At 41.6% G+C, this 27,727-nt stretch overlaps 1 protein-coding gene across 2 annotated transcripts in view; it reads right to left on the bottom strand.

Moving 5' to 3' along the window:
- The window catches only part of ALS2 (alsin Rho guanine nucleotide exchange factor ALS2), a 2,167,716-nt gene that overhangs the window by 1,678,715 nt on the left and 461,274 nt on the right, over positions 1-27,727 (bottom strand). For both annotated transcript variants that reach the window (XM_044075110.1, XM_044075111.1), the window contains exon 6: positions 18,660-18,828. In XM_044075110.1, coding sequence (XP_043931045.1) covers positions 18,660-18,828 — 169 coding nt within the window. The remainder of the gene's footprint in view (positions 1-18,659; positions 18,829-27,727) is intronic.

Below are 27,727 nucleotides of genomic sequence, written 5' to 3'. Positions count from 1 at the left end.
TTGTCTTGCAGATAGCAGGGTTTTTGTGGCCACTTGTTTGAAGTAAGTTACCAAATGAATTTGCTTTTCTGGCATGAGGAAAGCCATCTGGGCAGTTGTATTCAAGCTCTCACCCAGGTATGTAATTTCTTGACAGGGTACCAGTTGTGATTTCTTTCCGTTTATGGTGTACCATAGACAAGTTAGAACCCTTTTTACAAACACCAGATGTTTTAAAAGTATGCCCTGGCTTTCTGCCTGAATTAGACAATCATCCAAGGTATGGATATATTTGAATATTTTTTTGCCTGCAAAATGCAATAACTGGAGCCAGGCACTTTGTGAATACCTGGGCTCAGTAGACAAGCCAAAGGGCAGTGCAGAGAACTGATATTGTGAGTAGCCTGCTTTGAAGCGTAATATCTTCGGCAAGCTTCCCTGATTGGGATATGCAGGTATGCTTCTTTTAAATCTAGTGTTGCCAACCAGGCGTTTTTGCCTAGCATAGGAAGTAACTGAAGAGTCAGCATCTTGAATTTTGTAATCTCCAGAAAGGTGTGGAGAGTAGACAGGTCCAGATTGGATGCCATGATTTGTCTTTTCTGGGTACCAGAAAAAAACCTGAAGTAGAAACCTTGTCCCTTTTCCTCTTCTGGTACCAGTTGAATAGCTTCCATGCTTAAGAGGGAAAGTACTTGTTTTGGAGTCTCTGCCCAGTGATTTAGGAGCAGGTCTGGCCACTAGTTTGGTGTTGGCAACGTGAGGAAATGAAATCTGTATCCCTGGAACAGTATACTTAAAACCCATTTGTCCTGGGTTATGAGTTCCCAGTTCTTTGCATGAAGAGCAATCTTTCCCCCCAAAGGGGTGGTCAAAAGGTAAGTGCTTGGGAATTTTAAAAGGAAGTGATCAACACTATTTACCATGGGGGGGTGTCTTGCTATTTCCAGGTTTGGGTGTAAAGGCCCCTCCCCACTGCTTAGTTCTGAGAGTCCCCTGGGACTGAAACCTGGGGTTTTTGCTGTGTCTGGGTTTGGCTTAAGAGGACCTGAAAGGGACTGGAAAGGACCAATTCTTAGTAGGCCACTGCCTACTAAATCTTGGAGGTTGCACTTGTAAAAAGTCTTTAATAGTTTGCACAGATTTAGCTTTATCTTCCATCTTTTTAAGAACTTCTTCAGCCTTGTTGCCCAACAGGCGGTCCTGATTTGAAGGAGCATCCAACAATTTAGCTTTAACATGATCAGGCAAAGATTGCTCCTTAAGCCAAGCATGCCTTCTAAGCACAGACCCAGTAACAGCAGCCCTGCAAGAGGCCTCTAAAGAATCAAAACCACATTGCAAAGTATGTCTTCCAACTTCTTTAGCAGAATGCATTAAATCCTGTAAATCTTTATTTTCCACACAGTCAGGAATCATCATTTTCTGTTTAAGCAGTCCAATAATATGATGTAGATATTTTAACATATGGAATTGGCAGTTTAAAGCTCTGATTGCCAAGGTTGGAGAAGTATAAACCTTTTTACCCCATCTATCCAGCGCCCTGGAGTCTCTATCAGAAGGGGTAGGATTTTTAGCAGTAGAAGCCTTAATGCCTTTGGGCCCCTGAGAAATAGTCTCTGGATCTGCCACAGAATTTTTGAAAAGGAACTTGTGGACTCAGGAACCCTGTAGTATCTGTCAGGTTTACTAGGAGCCGGAGGCAAAGAATCAGGAACCGAACTGGATTCCGAGACCACATCATCAACAATGTCTAGTACAGGAGGTATAGCCAAAGGCCTATGCTAAGGCAGAAGAAGGAAATCCCTAAGCCTCTTTTTGAATCAGAAAATTCCTGGCTTTCCTTGTGGAAATGCTCCCTTAAAGTATGTAAAGTTTCCCCAAAAGAAAAATCCTCAGGAGGGGAAGGAGAGGGAATGGAATCCTCTGCATCCGAATCCTCATAAGTAGGTATGGACAAATCCAAGTCATCAGAAGAGTCAGAAGAAACAGAATCCTGATCAAAAGATTCATAATCAAGCTCAGCCCTAGGCCTCTTGGGGGGGGGGGGGTTGACTACCCCTGATTAGAGTAATTTGATCTTCAGCCAGTTTTATCATTTGTTTTTTAGGCACAGGGACCTGAGCATGTGGCCTGGGCATTGTTTTTTTAGACATGGATCGAGATTTAGGCTTTAGTAATTAAGGCGGTGTCGATTTAATATGCAAGTCCGTAGGCCTGAATACACCCTCAAAAGCCGGTGTCTGCACAGCATCTCCGGACCCATCCAAGGTAGAGACATCCGCGGGTTCCATAGCTGAAGTATCTCGCGGCATACCGGACTCCGAATGGGTCTCAGTAGAGGCCTCTGAATCAGAAGTAACTGGTATCAGGGGCTGCGAAAGCACCTCACTGCGTACCGGTGAACTGGCGACTGGCTTAGAAGTGTCGTCGGCAGTTTTGGACCTCAGCGGCCTGTCTCGGTCTTTATCTTTGCGTTTTTGTGGAATTCCAGTAGTCGGATGGCTAACCAACGACATTTCTGGATAATTAAACCAAGAACCGAAATATTTAGAGGCAAAAATATACAGACGACGAATAGTGCGCTGATTAAATAACGCACAAAACCGACAGCAAGGTACGTCGTGGTCAGGGCCTAGGCAAGGAATACAGTACGAGTGAAAATCTTTATGAAGTATTTGCTTTCCACAAGTAATGCAATTATTAACTTTTAATGATATCGGTAAGGAGCAAGAAAAAGTTTCCTCAATGGGGTACTTAGCTTAAGTTGAAGACTTCAGTTCTGAAACTTGAAAACGAAAATTTCAGGAGTCAGCCGACCGGCACTTGCGAACTGCTTTGGCACCACACGGCAAGAAAGACTGATGTAATGGTGTCAGCTGCATGTTTTATACCCCTGACGACCTGACGTCATGGAAGAAGGGACAGCAACCGACGCAGGACCAAAGACTTTTTTAATCAGGCCGACTGAGGGCAACCTGCCAGCAGATAACCCAAATGTAATGACTGCAACAGTGAAACACGAAGAACATCAGCCAGATGTCACCTATATGCCCTATGCCTAAGCATGGGGAACAGATGTGGGAATATGGCATATCCTTAACAACCTAAATGCTTTGGTAAACTGGCCGAACGTCGGGCTGCCCTTGGCAGGGGATCCCTCATGTTAGGAATACTGTGACAGGATTTGCTTACATGTGATTTTCTAGTAGCAGGCCTTTCTTGCCTCCATTGCTAACCACTGCAAGTCTTCAGTAAACAATCATCCAGGCAGTCAGCTGATGTTGTTTGGGGTCAGGATGTATCAAACACCCCTGTTCTTGGGTGAGTAGACAGAGTCTGTGACAAACCTTGTGGTAATTGCCCCTGGCCAATTCCAAAAGCAAATAGAAAGTACAGTTGTGTAAAATCTTACCATAACAGTACATGTCCTTCCCTTTACTTTTGCAGTATTCATTACACTAGGGATTCCCAGCCAGGGGTAACCCAACATCCATCCAGCAAACCAAAGCCTTAGGTTGTAATAGGGACATCGTATGTCACACACATGCTCCACACTCATAATATAGGGCATAAATGTGATGTACAGATATACCATCCTCAGAAATGTAAAACCACAGGAGGAACAACAGCCAAGGAGTAAAAGAGAAATATGTGCATCCAGAAGCAAAAAGAAAGGGAGGAGGAGGGAGGGAGCGAATACTGCAACAGTGAAGGGAAGGACATCTGAAGGTCAAGCACAGCCCTTAAGAAATTCATGCCGGACACCCCTGGCAAATGCGGCTCTAGCCCTGGAAACCATATCCAACATACAATGTTCTGTAAAAGTATGCACAGAAGTCCAAGTAGCTGTCTCAAGGAAGGACCTGGTATCCAATCCTTGGGAAAAAAATCACCAGAAGCAGCCACAGCCCTGGTAGAATGAGCCTTCACAGAAGAAAAGGCGGAACTTGGCTTACAAGGGAGGGAAGAAGATGGTCAGAAAGACCCTGGCTTGTCTGGAAAAGGAGACTTCTGAGGAGACTCAGCAGTTGGCACCCTTCTAGAACCCTTTTTACCTTTGGGAGGAGGGGAACGCTGTCTACATACAAAGGAAAAATTTGCTAGAATAATTCCTCTGAAATTTGGGAACAGGTGAAACAAAAATATGCCTTAATTCCTGCATAGCCTTACCTTTCTCCTGCTAGGACAAAAAAAGCTTATGAGCTGCAAAACCAAAGAGATTTTTATTGTCAAGAGGAGCATCCATCAATTTGACCTTAATATCATCAGGTAAAGGCTGAAGGTAACAACAAGAATAATGGCTTAACACAGAACCAAAGGCAGCAGCCCTAGAAGAGGCATCAGCTGCACTAGAAGTACATTTAATGGAATGGCAAGTCACTAAAGCAAAGCAAAATTTAAACATCTCCTTTTACATCTTCTGGGAGTTCTGAAAATGCAGCCAGGCAAACTTCCTTAAAAGAGTATCAGTGGCCACAGCCTTGGACACAGTTAGCTACCTTCATACACACACTTTAAACAAGGAGTAGTGAGCGATGTGAGAAATGGAAGAAAATCACACAAAGCAGATATTTCCCCACAGGACAGAACTGCAGACAAAACATTCCTCAAATTTCAGGGTTACCAACCTGTCCTTCTTTGAGCAGAAGGGTCCCTATCTTGGCAAATGTATCCTGCAAAGAAAAAAAAAATAAAACATAAAAAAATGGCAAATGTCCTCAGATTTTAGGACAAAAAGTATTTAAGTTTTTTAACAGCTGTACAAAACTATTATTTTGTATCTGAAACAGCTACATGTTATGTGAAATGGCACACGCAACTCAAATGCTACAAGAATAAGCTTTTACTTTGGGAAAAAAAGTGCAGGTCTTTCCTTTGCACTGGCTGTGGGTATGATTTGTCCTGCACAATCTCATGTTTCTACAAGAATTGCCCCACTATGGGCAATTGTAAAGGTGGCAAATCTATCATACTTTCACAAGTAGTCAGAATAAACTTTAACACATGAGCTTGGCAATTCAAAATTCTACAAATTAAGTGGTAATATTTCAGTTTATGAAGAACAGTCTTGTAAGGAGGACAGCACTGTACCATCCTGCCTCTTCTGTTAACACATACTATAGTATGGTTTCTATCCACTTAAAGAAACATCAATGAAAAGAAGCAAAACAACATGCCAGGAAACAGAAAAAAAAAATCCTCAAAGTTTATTTAAAAAAAAACTTTAAAAACTGAATTCCTTTTTGTCACTGGTAGGTGTAACTCGCTTCTTATTCTGAAATCTGAAAAAAGTTATGTAAGCGGTTACATCTGTCCAATAGTGAAAGTAACCATTATATTGCTCCATCTCAGCTCTTCAGTATGTATATATAAAACCTACAGAAAAAACACCGACTTTTTTTTTTTTGCTTAATGTCTTACCCCTAAACCTGTGCACCATGACAAAACACTGCATACTCATACAAACTGAACTGGCTCTACAAACCCTTACTACTAAGGCATGTTTTTATTTTTTTATTTTTTGACCAGTGTGAAGCAATGATCTACACTGACTTAGCTCAGGCTCTGCATGCAAATAAAAAATAGAGGAGTATACATGATCACACACAGAACACTAAAAACAGTTTGCCTCAAATCCAGTAATAAACACACACACAAAACAGAGAAAAAAAAAAGCAAAATGATGTTAAATCTTAAAGTTGGGGTGGTTGAACTCCAGGTAAGGCTGCAAAGTACAGCTTACAGTTAGATACAAATTAACTTTCATTAAAAAGTGTGATAACAAGAGGAAAGTATTTATTTTTTTATTTATATTTGTTTACCTGGGTAGTGCACTGATGTCAACGGACCATTTGCCGCACAGATCCTAGTAATCAGAAGCTGTGGCTGCTGCATTTTTATTGGCCAAGGGTGAAATGAGAAACAGGCAAACTGGGGTTGTGAACATGTAGTAACTGTAAATACGTAACAGCAGGAAGGAGTTTTGCTTTAGCAGTGAAAGTTTAAATGTATCAGTATCACAGAAGTGTGTATTTTTGCCAGAGCTAACAGTCATTCATTTATATATCACCAAAACTACATTTCTTTATGTTTAATATAAGTCTGCTGACTGCATACTAAATGATTTCATTTTGCATTCACAGAGCTGCCAGCAATACAAGAGGATTAAGGCAAACCTACGATAACACTATTACCAGTATTAAAACAATTAAAGCAGCTCTTGCAATACACCCAGTGTCTGTTAAGATGATCAGTTTCTATGTATCCCATCGCAAAAACATACAGTCTAATGAAAACAAAATTGCCACTGACTCTAAAGACAACCACAAAGCATTCTACAGCTATGTCAAGAATCTAAATGGGAACACTCTGATCTGTTCTGAGTTACAGCATAATGGCACTAAATATACAGAACCAACCAAGCCAACAAACGATAACATGTTCGTTTTAGTGTTAACCTCCCACTCCCTCCTCCCTCTCCCTCTCATCTCTAGAAGAATGCAAAGTTCCTATAATCCACGCTGCACAGGTAAAAACACACTCTCCAAAGCCAAGAACACAGCATCCATGGGACCTGACAATATCCCAGGCTGCATTCTCATCTGAACTACAGAATGAACTGGCACCTACCCAAGTACCATGTTCAATCATAGCCTGTACCCACTAAAATACGCATTTCGACAGTTATCCCCACTCCACAAGGGGGGAGGAGCCACGGACCCGGAACACGCGCCCATTAGCCTGACAAGCCTGGTCTGCAAGGAGCCCATGAAACATATCACCATGGAACTATAAACAAAGACATTGGTAATCTCCACTCTGGACCCTACTCAGTTTGAGATCATGTCTCCTAAACCTGATTGACTTCTTTGAAGCAGTCACCAAAGCCATAGATGATGGTAAAATGGTTCACACAGCTTATCTAGATCTCGCCAAGGCTATCAACACCATCCCCCACTCTGGAATTATAGAGAAGCTCACTAAACTAGGTATAAATCCCTATGTCATAAGATGGGTGTTTGACTCAGGCTCTGGACAGACCCCACACTGTGAAAGTAGCAGATTCCAAATCCGACATCAGACCGGTGACAAGTGGAGTACCACAGAGTTCAGTCCTGGGTCCTCTCCTGTTTGGTATCTACTTCTCTGAAGTGCAGGCCAACACAGAAGGTCTTTGGCTAACACAGTTTGCAGATGACTGCAAAACAGGAGCCATAATTTAAACTCCTAACGATGTGGACAAACTACAAAAGGGCCTCACTGAGACAGATTCCTGGTGTCAAAGCCATGTCCTGAAGCTCAATGCCAAAAAGTGTATTGTCATCCCCTTTGGTAAAAACTCTGTACCCATGAACTACCACATAGCTGTAGTCTACTTAATGCCAAAAATGTGATAAGAGACCTTGGGACACAGGTGGACAGTAGTCTCTCCTTTGATAATCACATCGCCACAGCGGTCAGGAAATCCTTCTACGTGGCTCATCTCATCACAAAAGGATTCTCATCCAGAAAAACAGAGGTCATTGTTCCCCTCTACTCATCACTCATTAGATCCATTATAGAGTACGCCCCCTTTTGGTATGTACCTCACAAGACATCTACAACAACTGGAAAGACCACAGAAATACCTCACAAAGAGGATTACTGGCCTCAAACAGATGCCCTATGCAGACAGTCTCAAAAACTACAGCTTTACTCCATCGCATCGCCCTACTCAGGGCTTATCTCTGCCTAACATACAAAGCTATGTCAATCCCAGAGCTGTTGGACATGCTCCACTAAAAAATCCCAATCCCTCTGAGCACACGCTCTAGGGACCTTAACCTTGTCACCACAATAAACAGAACATGCTGGAGGGATAGATTCCTGTCCCAGAGACTTCCCATACTCTGGAACAGACTACCTATCTATGTCAAACAGAGCTCCTCATTAGCACTCTTCAAGAAAAATCTTGATGATTGGATGGGAAATGGGGGATCACTTATGTGGCTCTGCTCGACAGGGGCATAGGAAAATAATTTTCTTGGGTGGTGAAAGCCAGGGTACATTTTTTGGCTAGGCTTGTATGGGCTCTAGGACAGATAGCCTAGTACCTACCTATGAACCTATGAACCTATGAGTGCAGTTTTGAGAGACATTTCTTTAAAGGTTAGTTATTGACAGCATGTACCACTGTCACTCAAATCTGCAATCAACTGACTTATCCTTCCACTCAAGTGAGTCCACCCACTGCTGGCACAGCCAGGGAATGGTGCATCCGAAACGGATATATTGCCATTAAAGTTGAAGAAGATTACACTTTCTCCACACTTATCAATTGTTTTACCACTCTTGCCTGAAGGGGAAGGATTAGAATTAACAAAATGTTTGGCAGCAGCTGCATTAGGTAAAGTTACCACTACTGGATCAGGTCTGGGATGCATGTATAAAAACTTGAAAGACTAAGGAGCTTTGTAAATTTGGACTGATTTTTTAGGTGCAGAAGGCTGGCTGTCGGAGAAACCATAGGCTGTAACACCCAGCAGAGCTGACAGCACTGAGGTAAGGTGGCTGAAGATTCTAAAGAATTCTAGTTGTAACAACTCCTAGTATTTTCTATGGGACTGAAAAGCCTTGGGGTTTCCCTGCTGAAAACACTGGCACATTCTGGAAATAGTTTCAGAGAGAGAATCCCTAACTGGGAGAGTCAGATACCATACCTTCCTCAAAGTCTGAATCAAAAATCTGAGAAAAACCTGCACGTCCCATCACATTTCTCTGCATATTCAACATTTTGAATCTATTAAGGAAAAGATGAATCTCCTTTTTCTTTTACCAGGGACCACCTCCCATACTAGATCCTGAGCCAATCCTAATAAACTAGTCCTGATCAGAGGAACTGGTGCAGGAGAAGATATATGTTTAGTTTTCAGTTTCTTTTTGACAGGAAAGTTGGGAAAAACAGGTTTAATACTGACAGCAACAGCTTCCACAGGGATGCTAGCAATATTCTGGCTAAGCAGGGGCACCTTTCCTTCCCCTTCTCCCTGGACTGACAAGTGCGGCTCTCCCTTGCCAAATGAGGAGACCCAAACTGCTACAGAGGATGTTGCTAACTCTAAGTTCGTTTTGGCTGTAGGGACAACACTTAAGGGCTCCAGATGAGTGATCTGTGAAACCAGCTTTGGAAACAGCAGAGTCAACCACCTGTGGCTGAGGAAAATTACTAGGCTGCTTTGCTGTCAAAGGCTGTTTAGTTAACTTTTTCTTTTTGTGGCTGGAATAAGGACTACCTGTAGGATCAGTAGTTTTTCCACAGTCAAGCCAAAAATGGAACTTCTTTCCCAAGGAAGCTAAGCACCAGAAGATGGTAAAAATAAGAAGTCCTTAAAAGTCACTCTTCCTCAGTGAAAACACAGTAATAAGCACTTCAATACACCTTACCAGCCTCAAAATGTAAATTAAACACAAAAAAAGTAGTTTTTAAGCAGTTTCAAAAAACATTTAAACTTATAAGAACAAAAGTGCACTCCCATTTAAAACATGCAGTTAAGTCAGATGGCAATCAACAAAAAGTAATTTTCGTACCACAAAAATACTTTCCCCAACACAAAAGCAAGTTCAAATTATAAAATATTAACTGTCAAAGGTATTTTCCCCAAAATGAACTTATCTACCCAGCAATAGAACAGCAAAAGCAGACTGTTGGTCCTTGGAATCCTGCAGCTGAGCACCCTCTTCAGCAGCATGGAAAGCTCTGGAGGACTTGGTACCCAAACTGGTCTTTTAGTCATGACAGTTCAAGCTGTCTAACAGTTTGATTGCTTGTAAGGTGTCCTGAAGCTTTGGAAACTTGCCAGTTGTTGTAACCCATACAGTTTACCCTACTGCAGCTCAATCTATATGTTGAACATCTACACAGTCATGACAGCTGTCAAAATACATGATGCTCAGTGGACGGATCCCCACCAAGACAACTGTCACACTACATTTTCATCATAAAGGATTCTTACTGTAATATACTGCGTTATCCACAGGCATTAGTCACATGGCAGACAATATCCCTTTCATCTGATTCTAGAGCGATCAGACATCTCCAGGACAGAGCTGGACTTTTTTACGGGTAAAACTTGGTACCTCATGGAGCAGAAAATGGGACAGCAGCCTGTGCCATCTTCAATTATTTTTTGCCACAAGAAATGAGCAACCATCAGATTTTTCCAGGTTTGTTTGTTTGTGTCTTTAGGCTTTTCCCGGTTAGGGGTCGCCACAGCGGAACTCCGTTCTGCTAATGTTTGGTAGTGGATTTTTACGTACTGGGTTACCAGCCCCGACACACAACCTTCAACGAAGGCACGCCCCATTCACGTATGCCTCCACACAGAAGACGCTCTAGCTGAGAATCGAATGGGACAACGTCTTACTGTGAGGCAACAATGCTACCGCAGCACCACCACCTTCCAGAAAGAAATACCTAGCTGTGGAAAGCCCTTCTCACTTTGAATTTGGTAATTTGTTTCCAATGTCCATGCTGTTCCCAAAATGATCACAGACAGGTATGCCTGCGGGAGACAATTTCTGCCAGAAAAAGTCTGCACCATTGTACTCAATCACCGCCAATGACACAGCACAAAAAAGTGTAGCCTTTGGACACAAAGTCCAATCCTCCCACAGCTGAAATCTGTCCACTAGTGTGGTAAGGTATAAAACAAATCACAAAAGAAGTGTCAGTATAGGAAGATGGAAAAAGACAAAGTACATGGTTAAAGAGAGTGCAGCCATGTATCATGAGGCAATAGTGACCCTGCCTGTATCAAAAAGGAATAAAAGACTTGGCCCCAGAAAGACACAGTCTTGTCAAACTCTCTACCCACCCCCTCCTCCAATTTACATTCACTCACCTTCACTTATATGTTCAAAGGCACAGAGCAGGATTTTGGCTTCTCCAGTTAGACAGTCCTCAAATGCAAGAATCCATACAACTTAGCTGTGCACAGGTTACCAGGTGTTCACAGCAGTTGTCAGGTGCAAATTCCTTTAGCTTCACAAGGACAGTTCCCCCTCAGGATGCCCTTTAAATTTTTATGAAGCAGTTGCCGGGGATGCCCTTAATACTGCATCCTTCATTAGAAGGAAGGAAAAACAAAGACTGTTTTTTTTCTCTCTGCAGATACTGCCAGCTAAGCAACAGATGTCTTCCCAAGCATGTACATCTCAATAATAAAAAGGCTGCCAGTATGGCAGCTTGGCAGAAAATCAACCCCACACACACGCACATACCAGCAGCTTAGATGTCTTATTCAAGGGTTAAGTCATCACCACAGAAAAAGAGGGATACCCTTGCACAATGTCATATTCATATGGATGAAGAGTGGTGACAATGTCAATTGTACTCTCCTAGCAAAAGAAATTAAACAGATGGGGGGAAGGGGAGTGGTCTAATCTTCTAGCACCTGCCTCCTGCAAAGGATGTCTCATTCACACATTCAGAGAAATGTTCAGCCCAATAATGAAGCATTTCAAATAAAGTATCAATGAACTTTGTGATATCATCTTTAGGAGATACCCAGAAAACTTAAGTATGGAGAAATGAGGACTCATAAGCATTCCTCTAGTGATACAGTAAACTCTCAGTTAACCAGCGCCCATGGAGATTGGTAGATAACTACAGTTTCTGGCTGCTTGAGAGCTTCTATTAAAAACAGGCCTGACAAATATTGTACCCTATTACTATTTGTTTGGTTTGACTTGTCAGGTTCGGGAGAGAGGGAATTTATTCCCGTCTTCGTTTTTAAAACTCTAAAATTCAAACTCTAAAAATACAAGACATGTTTCTGCAGGGGGAAAACTTGTACTGTATTTCTTCAATTTTTTTTTTTTTTTTTTTTTTTTTGCAATTCGTTTAAGTTCCAGTTAACTGAGAGTTTGCTGCACAAGTTTTGAAGGACAAATCCAAGCGTACCTCTCCTGAATCTGAGACTCTGCTGCATGGTGCTAAAAAGACAAGTTTTACACAATCCAGGAGAAGTATGAATACTTGTAAGAGAACTACACAGAAGATCCCAATGCAGCTTCTATGGAAACAACTAAGGGGTGCCAAAAATGAGAGGCTCAACACCCCCCTCAGGGATGGGAGAAACCAGGGAAGTTGGACTTTTTGGGTAAATTAATATCAGTCACATACATTGGGGATCAGTGATACTAACAGTGAAATACATACGGTGCAATATCAAGGTAATACACTTAAAACAAATGAGGACATGAATGATGATGCACCTGTAAAAGAAACATTTCTAAATGGTCTCAAACTACTTCAAACACTGCGATGCACAACTCAATTTTTTAAAGCAGGCAGTATATACAATCGCATAATCATTCATCGTGTTATACACCATGTTGTTGTTTTTGTTTGTCTTTTCGGCTTTTCCCAGTTAGGGGTCGCCACAGAACTCCAGTCCGCTAATGACTGGCAGTAGATTTTTATGGTGCCAAGCTGCCAGCCCGATGCCCAACCTTCAGCGAAGGCACGTCCATTCACGCATGTCTTTCGGAGGCCACTCGACCGCAGTTCCCATATGTAGTGGACATCTAGTTACAGTAGTGAGCAGATTATCTGAACTTCAGTTATCCAAAACGTTAATTATCACAACCAGCCTTACGTTTTCAGGTAGGAAAAATCAAATTCTGAATATGTAAACATTATATGTATTCGCTTGAGCATGTTTTTGAGCTGTAGTCAGCTCGTATGTGAAAAATATACTTTATTGTCCACTGGAATCTCTGAATGGTTGAAAAGTGCATTCCTGTGCGCAGAAAAAAAAAGATTTTAGAAGTTTTTTATCCAGTTCAGTTATATGTTTGATTATCCAAACTACCCTAGGTCCCAATTAGTTTGGATAATCAACTCTCTACTGTAATACACTGGCTTATGTCACAAATCTAAGAACTTCTTAAATTATAAACTAAAACACCCTTCAGACAGCCAGTGTTAACAATACCTCATGCAATTAAGTGTAATTAACAATAAGCTATAAGATTATTTTACAGAATGTTGAATTTTGTACATCAGTTCTTCAAATACTTACTAGGTGGGCAACATATGGTAACTAAATTATTTACATGCAACCAGGATTTTACATTTAATAATTTCATTTTCACAACAAGTATTAGACCAGTAGATGCATAAGTGCCAAAGATGTTAGGTACATACACAGTTCAAAATCACTGTGCTCAACCAACACCCTTTCAGTCATTTGCCTTAATTAACAATTTCCACAGGTTTCTTTTCTAATTATGAATTTCTTTTTTGTTTGTGCCTGTCTCTCAGTTCTGTACCTTTTGTCTCAGCCTTCATCTTTCTCCCTCAGATATCCATGGCTTGTCTTTTGACTTTCATTTTCTTGTTACTTATTTCCTTCTAGTATTGTTGGTAAGGAGAATACAGTCTTCACATACGTAGCCTTTTTTTTCCCAAGAACTTTGCCACAAATTATAAAGAACATTTCTTTAGTGTAGTATAAGTTATGTCCTCTCCCAATGACATAACAGTAACATTTAATTCCAGTTTACACTGCTGGAGTTCCAAACATTCCCAAAATATACATTCCTATGTTCTCTCCACTTTATCACATGTTCAGCAGACACGATAATGGAAAAAGATGTCCCCACAGGCATGGAGCAAGTGTGTAAAGATACCTATACAAATACTTCCATGCAAATCTAAATTTCTCTTCAGTGTTTTATAGATATGCACCTCCCTCCACTCCTCTTCATTAATATGGTTCCCCCAGTCTATCAGTCCAGTCATGCCTCATTTTCATCCCACAGCAGTCAGTCAATTCTGGGGTTACGCTATCTGCACTACTACTTATTCTTCTTTTGTTGCAATGTCTGATCAGCTTTTAATATGCATTCAACTACAGTTGGCTTAGTGTGGTGATTTTTTTTTTATCATCTCTAAAGCTCTTTAACTCGGATGTTAATCCTGTATAGAGCAACTGCATTATCCTATCACATTTACAGTTTTCTTTCTTCACAATCTGACAGCCTGCCTCCCACACACACATATAACTCTAGTAACTCTACACACAGATAATCATCATTGATCGATCATATACTTCACACTCCAATATTTACCCCCCCCCAAAAAAAAATGGGGAATAACCTTTGCACACACACTATGGTTCTCAACTAATAAGATTATTCTCAGTACCAGGTAAACCAATTCTGTGATCTTTAAATCCAGCCAAAAACTGGCCTCCCTTCCACACTTCCACAAGACCAGCAAATCTTCCATAATAAAGAATGAACAGACACTACTTTCACACCACAAATACCTAGACATCTGACTAAACCAGTCCCTGAACTTCCAACACAGTATCAGTACAACAAAGTCCAAGCTAAAAACACAACATACTTGCTATCACAGAAGGCAGAAAGGCTGCTATCAAAAAAGGCAGAAAGGCCATCAGAAAGGCTGCTATCACAAAAGGCAGAAAGGCTATCAGTAAAGGAGTACTATTTGCTCAGCTCAAACACAGACTACCTCTAACACCTTCAGCATCAAATAAAATTATGTCCACCCTCCAAACCTCAGTTAACAGTAACTACAGATTTATCACCTGACCCCCTTTCAAAGATCATCACTGCATAGTACTAATCAAATTCAAATGGATTTCTATAAACGTATGCACGCTACACCTTGCCTCCCTGATGTATAAATGAATGCATTAGAAATCATTCCACTACTTTGCTATCAGACTCTCCCAAAGAAACTCAACATGCAACCTCAAATTCCAAATTCCCTTAAACTACACTTTCCTCCAAACTCCACACTACTAACCACAAACTCCACACTACTAACTACAGCTTCTTATTACTGGCTCCTCAAACATGGACTTCACTCCACACTGATCTACAACCATCTTCTCCCTTGCATACATTCAATCAAGCAGCACATAAATGCTTTAAATCCAAAGTGTCACCCGATTTCAACCAGTGCTCATTCTCCTCTTCACTTAGCTCTTAACCTCAGACATCAAAACTACTCTTGGCACACTTAATATCCCCTTCTCCAACAACTCCCCTCATTCCTTACTCACCCTTTGCTATACTACCCCACTACCCTCTCCCCTCCTTCCTTATACTCTCTTATCACAATTTCCTCACAGTCTCTCTCCCCTCCTCTTCCCCTTTTTCGTCATCTTTCTGTGAAAATATAAATTGAATTCATGGTGCTACTGAATGGCCACTGCCCTTACTGATCACCGTATTGTCAATAATTTCATACTCTACTAAACCTTCTAGGCTCTTTTATTTATAAGCCTTATAGAGTTTTCTTGTTTGCAACACTTTGAAATGTAACTTTAATGGTTAATGATGTTTCTCCTTTTGCTTTTATACATCATACAGGTCAACTGCTCAAGCTGAGGCAAAAAAAAAAAATGGCCTAGCTAGATCTGTGCTCAATCCCACTTAAAGAATAAAATAAAATAATAAAGAAATTATGGAAAATCTAGATATTTTATAGAGCAAAGACATCAAATTGTCAGAAATGGTCTATACAGTCAAAGGTATGGTTTACTCAGTAAAAACATACAACTATAAAGTTAGAATATACGGGTGTGCACTGGAAAAAAAATCAATCCTTTTGAACGAGAGTGCTGGACAAAACATGAAAATACTGTAAACTGTAAGATAAACTCAATCAATACTTAAGGAAATAAATCCAAAACTGTTCTCTAGAAGGTATAGTAGTAAAAATGAAAGCTCATGCATACTTGCCACATCAGCAAAGACAAGACTCAATAGAGAAAACACTGATGCTAGGAAAATAAGGGATCTGCAGAGGCTAATATAGATAGAAAGTATTAATGAAGTAATTAAACTGAATTTTCAAGAACTTAAAAAAGCAGTTGTTAACAGACAGGCCTGGTATGATAAAGTACTTGAGGTCAAGTAGAGTGTATTTGCTGAACAACCAACCAAACTAAGTTGACAGAAGCCACTCCTAAATGTATTTTCCCATGTATGGATATCCTCATATTCTCTATGGTATGATCCCAGCTATTCTCATTAGGGGCAATATATTGCTCATGGGATGAGTTAAGGCCAATCTCTAACTAAATGGGATAGATTAATTTCAGCACAAAAGGGAAATTGGCTAGGCTTAAAATGGTCCCCAAAGGCAGTTATGCCAAGTTCATACCTATGAACCACCACAACAACAAACTAAGAGTTTCTAAGACTGTGGTCACTAAAAGCCAGAGCATAAGCCTGTGCTGTCATATTACCTCTCTAACTTAATACATATTTGGCATGTATCATGTAGTCAAACACAAGAAATACATTTTCAAAAGGATGAACATAATCCCAGGAAAGCTTTAACATGCCTCCTTTTTTTGTTTGATACCCAAATGGGATAAAAACAAACTTTTTTTTTTTTGAGTACACAAATGGGAGAGAAACAATAGGCATCCTACATCCGTTTAGAATCAGTTTTCTTTTGTGTCCAGCTTTCAGGTTCTGAATAAGCTTTCTGAGTCTTTCACTCACCCCTATACCCCCCTAAGTCATGCATATGTGCCACCACATCTCCTCCATGGGATTGTAGCAGTATATGACTGTCCATAGTCCAAGCCATCGAGGGCTTCCTAGAATGAATGAGAAAATTAATAGCCTTGGAGTTGGGCATACAAGTCTAGATCAAAAGAAAAGAAGGTATGTCCTTAAAGGTAAACAAAACATTTAAAACAGGAGAATAAAATGGAAGACTGATGGCTGCTGATACTGACTGGCCTTCTTTTCTTCAATGGTTGCATACCTCCTGACTGATACATATCCCAAAGACAGTGAAAAGAGAAGATGATAACCATCACCACATTCTAACCTCAGCTTAACAGATTATCAAATAACTTACAGGTTGTTAGCAACAGAGATATTAATCAAGAATTTGAGTTTGAGTCTAAATGGTTGCTTCTGGCCAGACATCTATGCAAGTACTATAAAAAGCTTTTACAAATAAGGAATAATTAATAGGGGTGTTAAGCTATGTTGGGTAACCCCTCACATAATGAGGTACACAGCAGAAACCAAGACATGAACACATCCTTAAATATGTTAATGATAGAAGCTGGCTATAGCACATATTTGTCTCTGGTGGCGATGGACCAAAGTTGGTAGAAAGATCTTTCAGCTTGACCAGTGCTGGTACATGTTTTTCTTGCCCAAGTCCAACACCAATATGGATGATGAACCTAATGACTTGGATTAGTGCCTATCTTCGAGACCATAGGAACATGGGGGCCAAAGTAATTTATTCTGTGGTCTCAAAAGCTTGTGGCTTCCTTCAGTGAAGGAATTGCTAGTGACACTGACCATAAACATCCTGAATTATCTGTGGATGAAAACAGACATTGCCCAGCCTGAACTCCACAGGTCCACAACGAAAAAAGCCACATGAATCTCAAAGTCTTGCTGTTCTGGGAAGTACACCCCAGTTTGTATTTTAACAGTCAATCAACAAGTTTTCCCCCATATCAGATATGGCACATTTATTCCTCCATACTGGAGATTCCACCCAGTGCCAGACCAAAAGATGCCCCCAAGAGCCATCACTCAATCACACAGGAGGGTGCTTGAAATAGCCAAATCCCACCCATGAAACAAATATCCACATTACCTCAAAGGCCTACAATATCCTCCCCATATGAATGCATCTTTCCACATGGCCATGTTAAAGATTACCATTTATGATGTGGCTTACCCTATTCACCTTCCTACCATCTCTGTCAGACACCCAAGCTGCTAAATAAACCTGGGTCACCTGGGATGCAGTCAGGCCTTTACCATTCTGTGCAAACAGAGCTGGCTATACCAGTATGCATTTAGTCAGCTACTCCCACACATTCAAGTAACAAGAGAAATATATTAAGCTCCTAGAGCTGTGCTGACTGGAACATATTGCTGCAACAAACCTTTTCGCCCCAGTCCCCTTTTCGTAAACCTTTTAGAGAATGAAAGTAACAGGCATGTTTCCCTCTTCTGAAGATGCAACCTACTTACTATCAGACATCCGATACAGACAGTGAATGCCACTAGCCAATTGTACTTACCTCAATCAGAAAAAAATGCCTTGCCTGCATTTAGTCTGAGCTCTGAAGAGGCCTGTGTAATACTACTGAAATCTTCAGTTTCTAACTTTTATTGTGCACTTTATTCAATTTCTTACAGCTAATGAACACATTCAGTGATCTTTTGTATTTTATGCAGAGCAGTTTCTTTTGAGAATAAAGCCTTGTAATATATTTGTCCGCTCATCCTTTTAAAGCTGAAGTTGTTCAATGAGCAATAGGCCACAGCACTGACTACAGACATCTGGAAATGAAATCTGCCCATCATACACCCCTAGCTTATACACAGTGAGCTATACAAGCACTGAACTTTAAAGCTGAAAATCAGTCTTATCTTTCAAACAGAAAATTTCAGGATAATATATGTTAGCATAGCACATGGTCAAGTTTCACTCATTTGCAGCAGCCATGCTTCAATTCTGAAAAGTGGCTATTTTAGTAAAGAGCTGCTGCTATTTAATATGCTTTTCCTATGCAAATATAAAAGACCCCACATCTACAGAGACTAAAATATACCTTTTCCACATTTATGGATGAAATCATGGAATTTCCGTATTTGATACTTGCCTGGCCAGTATGTCACCATGTCCTAATTGGCCTTCCTTTCCCCTCCCCCAGCTCCAAACTTCAGTCTGCAATGAGGGCAGTAGTGTATCGGCTTCAATTCCAGCTGTAGGGGTCAGAGCCAAGTTTCTCATTTTTGCCCGTCCCACTTTCCGAAGCAGCCTAGGTGACACTGCAAAACAAAAAGAGTAACTGGAAATTCCAACAACAAAACATCTCTTACATAATGTACTTTCTACATAGGCATCAAGGAAAACACATACACACACCTGCAAAGGTAACAGTATTCTGAAAACAAAACTGAATGTGAACACACACACACAGACATTATTTTTAGGTCTGCTAGTAAAAACACAACAGATTCTCAGCACTGATAAAACAATAATGCAGAAACAGATGTTAATCATGGAGGCAAGGAAAACAAATGTATGAAAGATGTTGAAACAATGACATTATGCAATTTTGAAATCCAAGATTACAGAAGAAAACTGCTTCAGAATAAATGCATACAAGAGGTGAAAATGGGACCACTATGTGCTTCTTTGCTTGTTTCCACATTTCCAAGACGTTTTTCTGCTGCATCTTTTGATTGTACCACTGTAAAATAGTCAGACTTGTTGTATCTTTCGGTTTTTCCCGGTTAGGGGTCACCACAGCGGAACTCCGGTCCGATAATGATTGGCAGTAGATTTTTTACATACTGGGTTGCCAGCCCTGATGCACAACCTTCAACGAAGGTACGCCCATTCACGCAGGTCTCCACACAGAAGATGCTTTAGCTGAGTATCGAACAGGACGTCTTACTGTGAGGCGACAACGCTACTGCAGCACCACCACCGCAGTTCACTGTAAAATAGTCAAACTACTACAGTAAATCCAGATTTTGAATGTTTCTTTCATCCCCATTCTTATAGCTCTGGTACAATGAGCCATCCTTAAGCCTATAGCAATCTCACAGGGCTGTAGAAACTCTAAGGGCACTGGAACAGCTTAGTAATGACACTTTATTATTCTCCACTCTTTCCTCTGTTGCTACTGAAGGACCACCCATGAACCGGCCTCCTCCAGTCTTTTTGCCCAGGAAACACCTCCATTAATTATCTATGCATTAGATTGCTTTTGCATTCAATAAAACTGTGATCCTGAGCAACTTTTGGAACTATTCAAAGTGCAGTTGCTGGACATATCTTGCTGGATAACTTTTGTATCTGCTTATCATGGAGCCAGCGATCTGTAAGAAATACTGTTTTTTTTTTTAATCTGTTATGGGTATGCTTATCACCTTTTTGCTCTGTCCTTCAATTTATTTTATGATACATTTTTAACTATTTAACCTTCCCTAATGTGCTTGCCTTCATTTGTTTTTAAAGACATACGTCACACCTTCCATGAGCAGCTATGTCATGTGATTCGATCATAGTCATAGCTATGCATTTTGATCATGCTTGCCCACATCCTAGCAAAAGTTGGATGTCCATGGAAACTTTCAATGGTCGCTAGTATTTTAAGCTCACTAAGCAGCAATTTTGCTATTTAGTGAGTATAAAATTATAAAAAAAAAATAAAGAAAATAAAAAACAAAAAAAAGAAAAGTGTGTGCATGAGCCATTATTTTACACACGCTAAACAGTGCTTTTGCTATTTAACTAGTGTAAAAGTTAAGAATCATTAAAAAAGAAAGAAAAGCATGTATGTGTGTTTATGTATATGTATGCTTATGTTTCTGTCTGTGTGTGTGAGTGTATGCATGCGAGTGGAATGAGAGCAAAAGTAAGCGTGTGTGTGTGTGTGTGTGTGTGTGTGTGTGTGTGTGTGTGTGTGTGTGTGTGTGTGTGCGTCTGTGTATGAATTGAGAATAGAGTAAGGGATAACTCACTGACCACCTTATACAAAAAAGATTTAGAACGGAAAGACCCCGTGGGTCTATGAAAAACTAAACAGGAGGAATAGCCGTAAAGGCCTGAAGTTCAGACACTCTCTTTACTGAGATGAGAGACAAAGAATAACAGTCTTCTAAGTACAATGTTGTAAAAGGAAGCTAAAGCAGGCTCAAAAGGAGTCTGGGTCAAATTTTCAGGTACAAAACTGAGGCCAAAGAAAATGAAATAGGCTTCCTGGGAAGCCCGACATGAAGGATGCTGACTAAAAAGACAAGTTTGAGCACCAAGCCCTTATAAACTTTCATGCCAACTGAGAGAGAGGGAGGCTATGCCCTTAGAGGACATTGCTAGAACAAAAAAACATGTCAAGGTTCAAGCGCACCCCAGAAAATGGTCCTAGCAAAGCCTGTCCTAGACCTGAAAAAGGAATCTAGTTTAGTTTATAGTGCTTTGTAAAAGTATGCAGAGGTCCAAGTTCCTACTTCAGGATTACTTAAGAATCCAGCCCTCTCCAAGAACCCAAAGATGAAGCCCAGGTGCTGGCAGAGTGAGCCTTGACCTTGCCTGGAATAATTTCGTTGTGGTGGGTAAAACAAAAGGTAATAGTTTCAGAAAACTACTCGGAAATGGTCTGTTTTGACAAATGTTGTTCCATTTTACTTTCACAAGAAATGAATGCAAGCCCTGTAAGATTTTTTTCTGTCAAGATAGTACTGAAGTTGTATGTGGACATCCAAGGTATGAAGTATCCTTTTCTCCCTCATTTTTAGGGTCTATAAAAAAAAACAGGTGCACACTTTGCATTAAAGTAAACTCGGCTACCATTTTAGACATAATAAAAGGAATAGTTCTCAAAGAAACCATGCCTCTGTGAAAGTTAAGATAAGGCTGACCCACCATAAGAGCTTGCCACTTACTCTTCCTGCAGAGGTCAGGGCAATCAGTACAACCGTTTTCTGTATTAAGAACCTCAAGGCAGCCATATGACCTGGTTCAAATGGAGCACGTGTTAACTTCTGTAACAGACAATTAACATCCCAATGAGTAGCCACCAGTTTTCTAGGAGGCTTTATGTTACACCCTTTCAAACATTTTTAAATGGAATGCACTGAAACAGGGGGATCTATGGGCAGACATGCTGAAATAATCAACAAATGAACCTTGACAGAGGAGTAAGACAGGCCACAGGATAATTACTCACATAAATACTGTAAAACCAGAGAAAAGTACAGTTTTGTACCTACCATAAATGTAGATGTCCGATAGGTATGCATTTGCAGTCATCACATATGGGTTGTCCTGCCTCAGGCAGCCAAAGTCTGGGTCCGGGCTGATGTAAGCCCTTTCCCGATGTCAGCGCCTGAGGTATAAAAGCGTCAGCCGGCCATCTTCCTCAGTTTTGCTTGCCCCACATGCCAGGTGCCCTCTAGGAAGGCTAAATTTGGAGAAATGCAATAAATTCCAAACATTTGCAAAAATAAAATATATATATATATATATATATATATATATATACACAAACAAATACACCATTATAGATCCCCCAGCTAGCTAATAGGGGTAAGCACCCTAGGAATACCACAGAGGGGAAGGAGGGAGGGAAAACCTGACTGCAGATGCATACCTATCGGACATCTACATTTATGGTAGGTACAAAACTGTACTATGTCCTTCAAGGATGCATCTGCAGTCATCACATATGGGTAGAATACCATAGCCAATCTGGGGGTGGAGGTACTAGGAAAAGGATGGTGTAGCTAAGATACCCTGCAGGACGGCCGTAGCAAAGCCTGCTCTGGATCTGGAATATAAAGGTAAATTGTAATGCTTGGCAAATGTATGCACGGAGCTCCATGTGGCAGCTTCTAAAAAGTCTTTTGTAGCCACCCCTCTTAAGAAGGCTGTGGAGGTGGCTGTGGCTCTCGTAGAATGAGGTCTAATGTTAGCTGGTACAGTCTTTCCATGAAATGAGTAACAAAAGCGGATGCAATTTCCTATCCATTTTGAAATTGTCTGTTTGGAAATTGCTTTTCCTTGAGTACCAGCAGCATAAGCTACCAGCAGCTGGTCAGTTTTTCTGAAACCTTTAGTTCTGTCCAAGTAGTAGCGCAACTGTCTGTGAATGTCCAAGGTGTGCAGCAGTTTCTCCCCTTTGTTTTGTGGATTTGGGAAGAAGGTAGGCAAATGAATGGCTTGATTCAATGAAACCCTGGATACCACCTTTGGCATAAAAGTAGGATTAGTTCTTAATGAAACTCTATCCTGATGGAAAATAATAAATGGCTGAACTGCCATCAGGGCCTTCAATTCCGAAACTCTTCTTGCTGAGGTTATTGCCAGGAGGAAAGCAGTCCTCCATGAGAGGTACTGTAGATCTGCAGATGCTACTGGTTCAAATGGAGGCAGTGTTAGTTTTTCCAACACGTAGTTAAGGTCCCAGGCAGGTAGAGGCGGTTTCCCAGGAGGTTTGATGTTTTTGATTCCTCTTAGAAACTGTCTTAGGAGAGGATGAGAAAAGACAGGAGGATCAGTATTGTACTCTGCTGAAATTGCTGAAGCATGAATCTTAATAGAAGAGTAAGACAGTCCATTGTGGAACATTTCTGCCAAATATTCCAGGATATGTGCCATATTCATCATTGTCGCATCTAGGCCCTTTGTGGTGTTCCAGATGAGAATTCTTTTCCACTTTGCTGAATATGCCTTCCTTGTGGAAAGCTTCAGAATAATATTCTTTACTCTCTGGGATAGCTTATCCTGAGGAGGAGTCAAGGTATTCTCCACGCTGTTAGTTGCAATGTTTTCAGGTTGGAATGTAGAGTTTTGTATCTGTGCTGTGTCAGTAGAAGTGGCCATAGAGGTAGGGGCCATGGATTAAATGCGTGACATGCTCCTTAGCAGTGGGTACCAGTGTTGTCTTGGCCAGTCCGGAGCTATCAGGATCACTTTTGGCTGCTCTGTCCTGATCTTCAGTAACACCTTGGTCATTAATGGAATAGGAGGAAATGCATACACTGTCAGATTTCTCCAGCTGAAAGAGAGGGCGTCCACTTTCCACGCTTGTGGGTGGTATGTCCTTGAGCAGAATTTCTTTAGTTGATGATTGTGGGGGGATGCAAATAGATCTATGTCCGGGCTCCCCCAAGATTGTGTTATCTGTTGAAAAATGTCTGGGTGCAGCATCCATTCGTGTGCATCCATGAAATTTCTGCTTAAGCTGTCTGCCAGTGTATTGTCCTTCCCTGGCACAAACTGAGCTTGTAGCTGTATATTGAGTTTCAAGGAAAGATCCCATAGATTCATTGCCAGTCTGCACAGAGGGTAAGAATGGGTACCTCCTTGCTTGTTTATGTACCACATAACTGTGGTGTTGTCTGTCCTTATTAGTAGATGGCCTTGATGCAGAAAGAGTTTGAAGGCCTCGATTGCATGTATCACTGCTAGCATTTCTTTTTGATTTATGTGCATGCATAGCTCTTTTCGTGACCACTGTCCTTGGATACCTCTGCCCTCCATGTGGGCTCCCCAACCTAGGTCTGAAGCGTCTGTTGTAATAGTTTGGGAGGTTTTTGGCTTTGTGAAGGGCAGCCCTCTGTTGGTCTGGCTGGCCTGAGCCCACCACAGAAATTCTTTGTGAAGGCATGGAATGAGTGGGATTAAAGTTTCCAAACTGTGACTGTGCTGAGTCCATAAACTCCTTAGGTACCACTGTAGCTTTCTCATATGCAGCCTTGCTTGTGGAATCAAAAGAATACAGGATGCCATGTAACCCAGGGCCTGCAGGATTTTCCTTGCAGTCAGCTGAGTTTGTCTTATCAGATTCTTGAAGTAATCTGGTAGTTGACTGTTTTTCTTCTGTGAGATAAGCCATTTGGGTGGTTGTATCTAGATCCGCACCCAGAAAGGTTATTCTTTGGGATGGAACAAGTCTTGATTTGTGCATGTTGACTGTATATCCCAATGCCTGTAGAAGATTGATGGCATAATTTAATTCCTTTATCAGAGTTTGTTGGTTGTCCGCTTGTATAAGGCAGTCGTCCAGATATGGGTAGATTTGAATCCCCTGGAGTCTGCAGTGTGCTATTACTGATGCCAGGCAATTCGTGAATACTCTGGGCGCAGTAGATAAGCCAAAGGGCAATGCTGAGAATTGATAATGCTCTGACCCTGCAAGAAATCTGAGGTATCTTCTGCAACTTTGTCTGATAGGGACATGCAGGTATGCCTCCTTGAGGTCTAGAGTAACCAGCCAAGACCCCTTGCCCAGCATGGGAAGGAGTTGCTGTAGAGTCAGCATTTTGAATTTTGGCACAATGAGATAAGTATTCAGTACGGACAAGTCGAGAATAGGTCTCCATTGATGCTCTTTTCTTGGAACAAGGAATAGTCTGGAGTAAAATCCTTGGCCTTGTTCTGAAATAGGAACTTTTTCTATGGCTTTCATTTGTAGTAAGTTCGAGATTTGTTTCAAAGCCTCTGTCCTTTGATTTGGTGGCAGACCTGGTATGCCTTTTCTTTTTGGCAATGTGTGGAAATGGAACCTATATCCGTTGTCTATTATTTGGAGTGTCCATTTGTCTCTTGTAATGTTGTGCCAATTTCTTGAGAATAAAGAAAGCTTTCCGCCCAAAGGTGCTTCTAATTGAGCCCTGGTTGGCGGAGTCAAAGCAGAGTCATTGAGTTTGTTCTTGTGCAGCAGTTGCAGATCCTGAACTGCCTGTCTGGATTGGAGGTTGCCATTGACGGCCTCTGTAGGAGCCTCTAGCTTGGCCTCTGCCTCTTGCACGCCTGTTTCTGCCCCTTTGAAATCTTTCTGTGTCCGGAAAGGACCAATTCTTGGAAGGCCAGTTTCTGCTGAATCTAGGCGGTTGAACTTGAAGAAAATCCTTAACTGTTTGTACAGATTTTGCCTTTTCCTCAAATTTCTTTAGGACGTCTTGAGCAGTGGAACCAAATAACTTTTGCTTTTCCAGTGGAGCATCCAAAAGCTTAGCTTTAACATGTTCTGGCAGAGATTGTTCCTTCAGCCAAGCATGCCTGCGTATGACAACACCTGTCATTGCTGACCTACATGAAGCTTCCAATGCATCATAACCACACTGCAAGAAATGGTTGCTAACCTGCTGGGAATTATGTACCAGATCCTGAAGGATTTACGGTCAAGGGGTTCAGAAGAAGACAATTTCTTATGCATTTCTTCTAACAAATACTCTTGATACTGTATCATGTGAAATTGACAATTTAATGCCCTCATAGCAAGAGTGGCAGAAGTATACACTTTTTTACCCATCTCTCTAATGCCCTGGACTCCTTTGCAGAGGGGAGTGGGTTCTTAGTAGCAACAGCTGCAACCCTTTTAGGGCCCTGTGAAATAGTTTCAGGGTCAGCAGAGTGGGCCTTATAAAGAAAATTATGTGTGTCCAGGACCCTATAATACCTATCCGGCTTAACAGGGGCCGGAGGCAGAGTGTCAGGGGTCATACTAGAGTCAGAATATACATCATCAATCACATTTAAAACAGGAGGAATAGCCAAAGGTCTATGCTGAGGTAAATTAAGAAAAGTTCTTAGTCTTTTCCTGGAATCAGAATATTCCTGGCCCTGCCATTTGAAATGCTCTCTCATAGTGTGAAGGGTCTCCCCAAAGGAAAGCTCTTCAGGAGGGGAGGCTGAGGGAATAGATTCCTCTGCATCCGAATCCTCGTAGGCCGAATAAGCCTCCTCCTGGTAGTCTGAGTGATCCGAGCCAACAGAGGCCTCCTCTGAGGAAAGGGAATCAGGGGGATCCATCCTGGGCCTTTTGTCTAAAGGGGGTTGGGAGCCCCTGTCCGGATGAGGCTGAGAGCCCCTAATTAAGGAGATCAGGTCCTCTGCTAAAGTTAAAATCTGTGAACTAGAAGAAGGCCCCTGAGGAATAACTCTGGGAGGCATGGCTTTAGTATGTTTTGCAGCTTTAGCCCTGGTGAAGGCCTTAATAGACATGGATGCAGGAGGCCTGGCTGCACCACATGCTGGTGTAGCTTTATCTAAAGGTATGGTGTCGGAAGATTCCAAAACACCAGTTTCGGAAGGCAATTCTGTAACCGACCTCGGTAGGAGCCTCCGGGACCGAGGCTGTCGGTTGTATTATTTCAGGGTTCGGAAGTTCCAAGGACTCAGTATGAGCCGAGACCGAGACACTCACGGTAGGCCTAGCCGCGGTTTCAGACGAAACCGCGGCCTGCGTGTGTCGGTCCTTGTCTTTCCGTTTCTTAATTAAATGTGATGTTGGGGTTTCCGACGGCATGTTGTAAGCAAAACTATCCCCAAAAAACTCTTCTGCGAACTCCGACCGACGTCTAAGAGTGCGTCGGTTGAAGGAAGCGCAGGCAGAGCAGGCCGAGACGTCGTGGTCTGGGCCTAAGCAAGGAAGACAATAAGAGTGGAAATCCTTATGAGGTATTTGTTTCCCACAAGTTAAACAATTATTAACTTTTTCTGACATCGGCTGAGGCAAGAAAGAGTCCCCAACGGGTACTTAGCTTTGAAGACTTCGGATAGCAAAATTTCAGGAGCTGGCCGACCGGCACTTGCGAACTGCTTCTGCTTCGGGCACCACGCAGCAAGAAAGACTGAGGAAGATGGCATCGGCTGACGCTTTTATACCCCAGGCGTTGTGACGTCGGGGAAAGGGAGACATCAGCCGACGCCGGACCCAGACTTTGGAATCCGGCCGTCCGAAGGGCTGCCTGAGGCAGGACAACCCATATGTGATGACTGCAGATGCATCCTTGAAGGACATCACTAGCCCTGAAAAGATGCCAGTTGTTTTGTTTGCTATAAAAACCTTTCCATTTGCTTACACATTAGTTTCTAGTAGTTGCTTTTCTTGTCTCCATTAGTACCTGCTGTAAGTCCTTAAAAACAGGTGCCTAAAACATAATCAGTTGTAGTTGTTTGGGATTAGAACACATCAAACATCCCTGTTCTGTAGTAAGTAAACCCAGTCTGTCAGGAAGCTTGTGGTAATTGCCCCGGTCAAGTCCATAAAAAGGGAGAAGCACAGTCACTTGTGCCAGAAGGGAGTCACCACAATAAACTCCAGGGATTCCTTCTGAATCTTCATAAGTACTCTGGATGTCAGTGAAAAAACATGTAGGAACATTCCTGTCTCAAGGAAAATAAAAGGCATCTGGCCTTCCAGTCCTTCCT

Source organism: Protopterus annectens, chromosome 6.part0, assembly GCF_019279795.1.
Source record: "Protopterus annectens isolate FY-2018-M chromosome 6.part0, PAN1.0, whole genome shotgun sequence".
Lineage (NCBI taxonomy): Eukaryota > Metazoa > Chordata > Ceratodontiformes > Protopteridae > Protopterus > Protopterus annectens.
The sequence above is the reverse complement of the archived record's forward strand: the minus strand, read 5'-3'. Positions and strand labels throughout refer to the sequence as shown.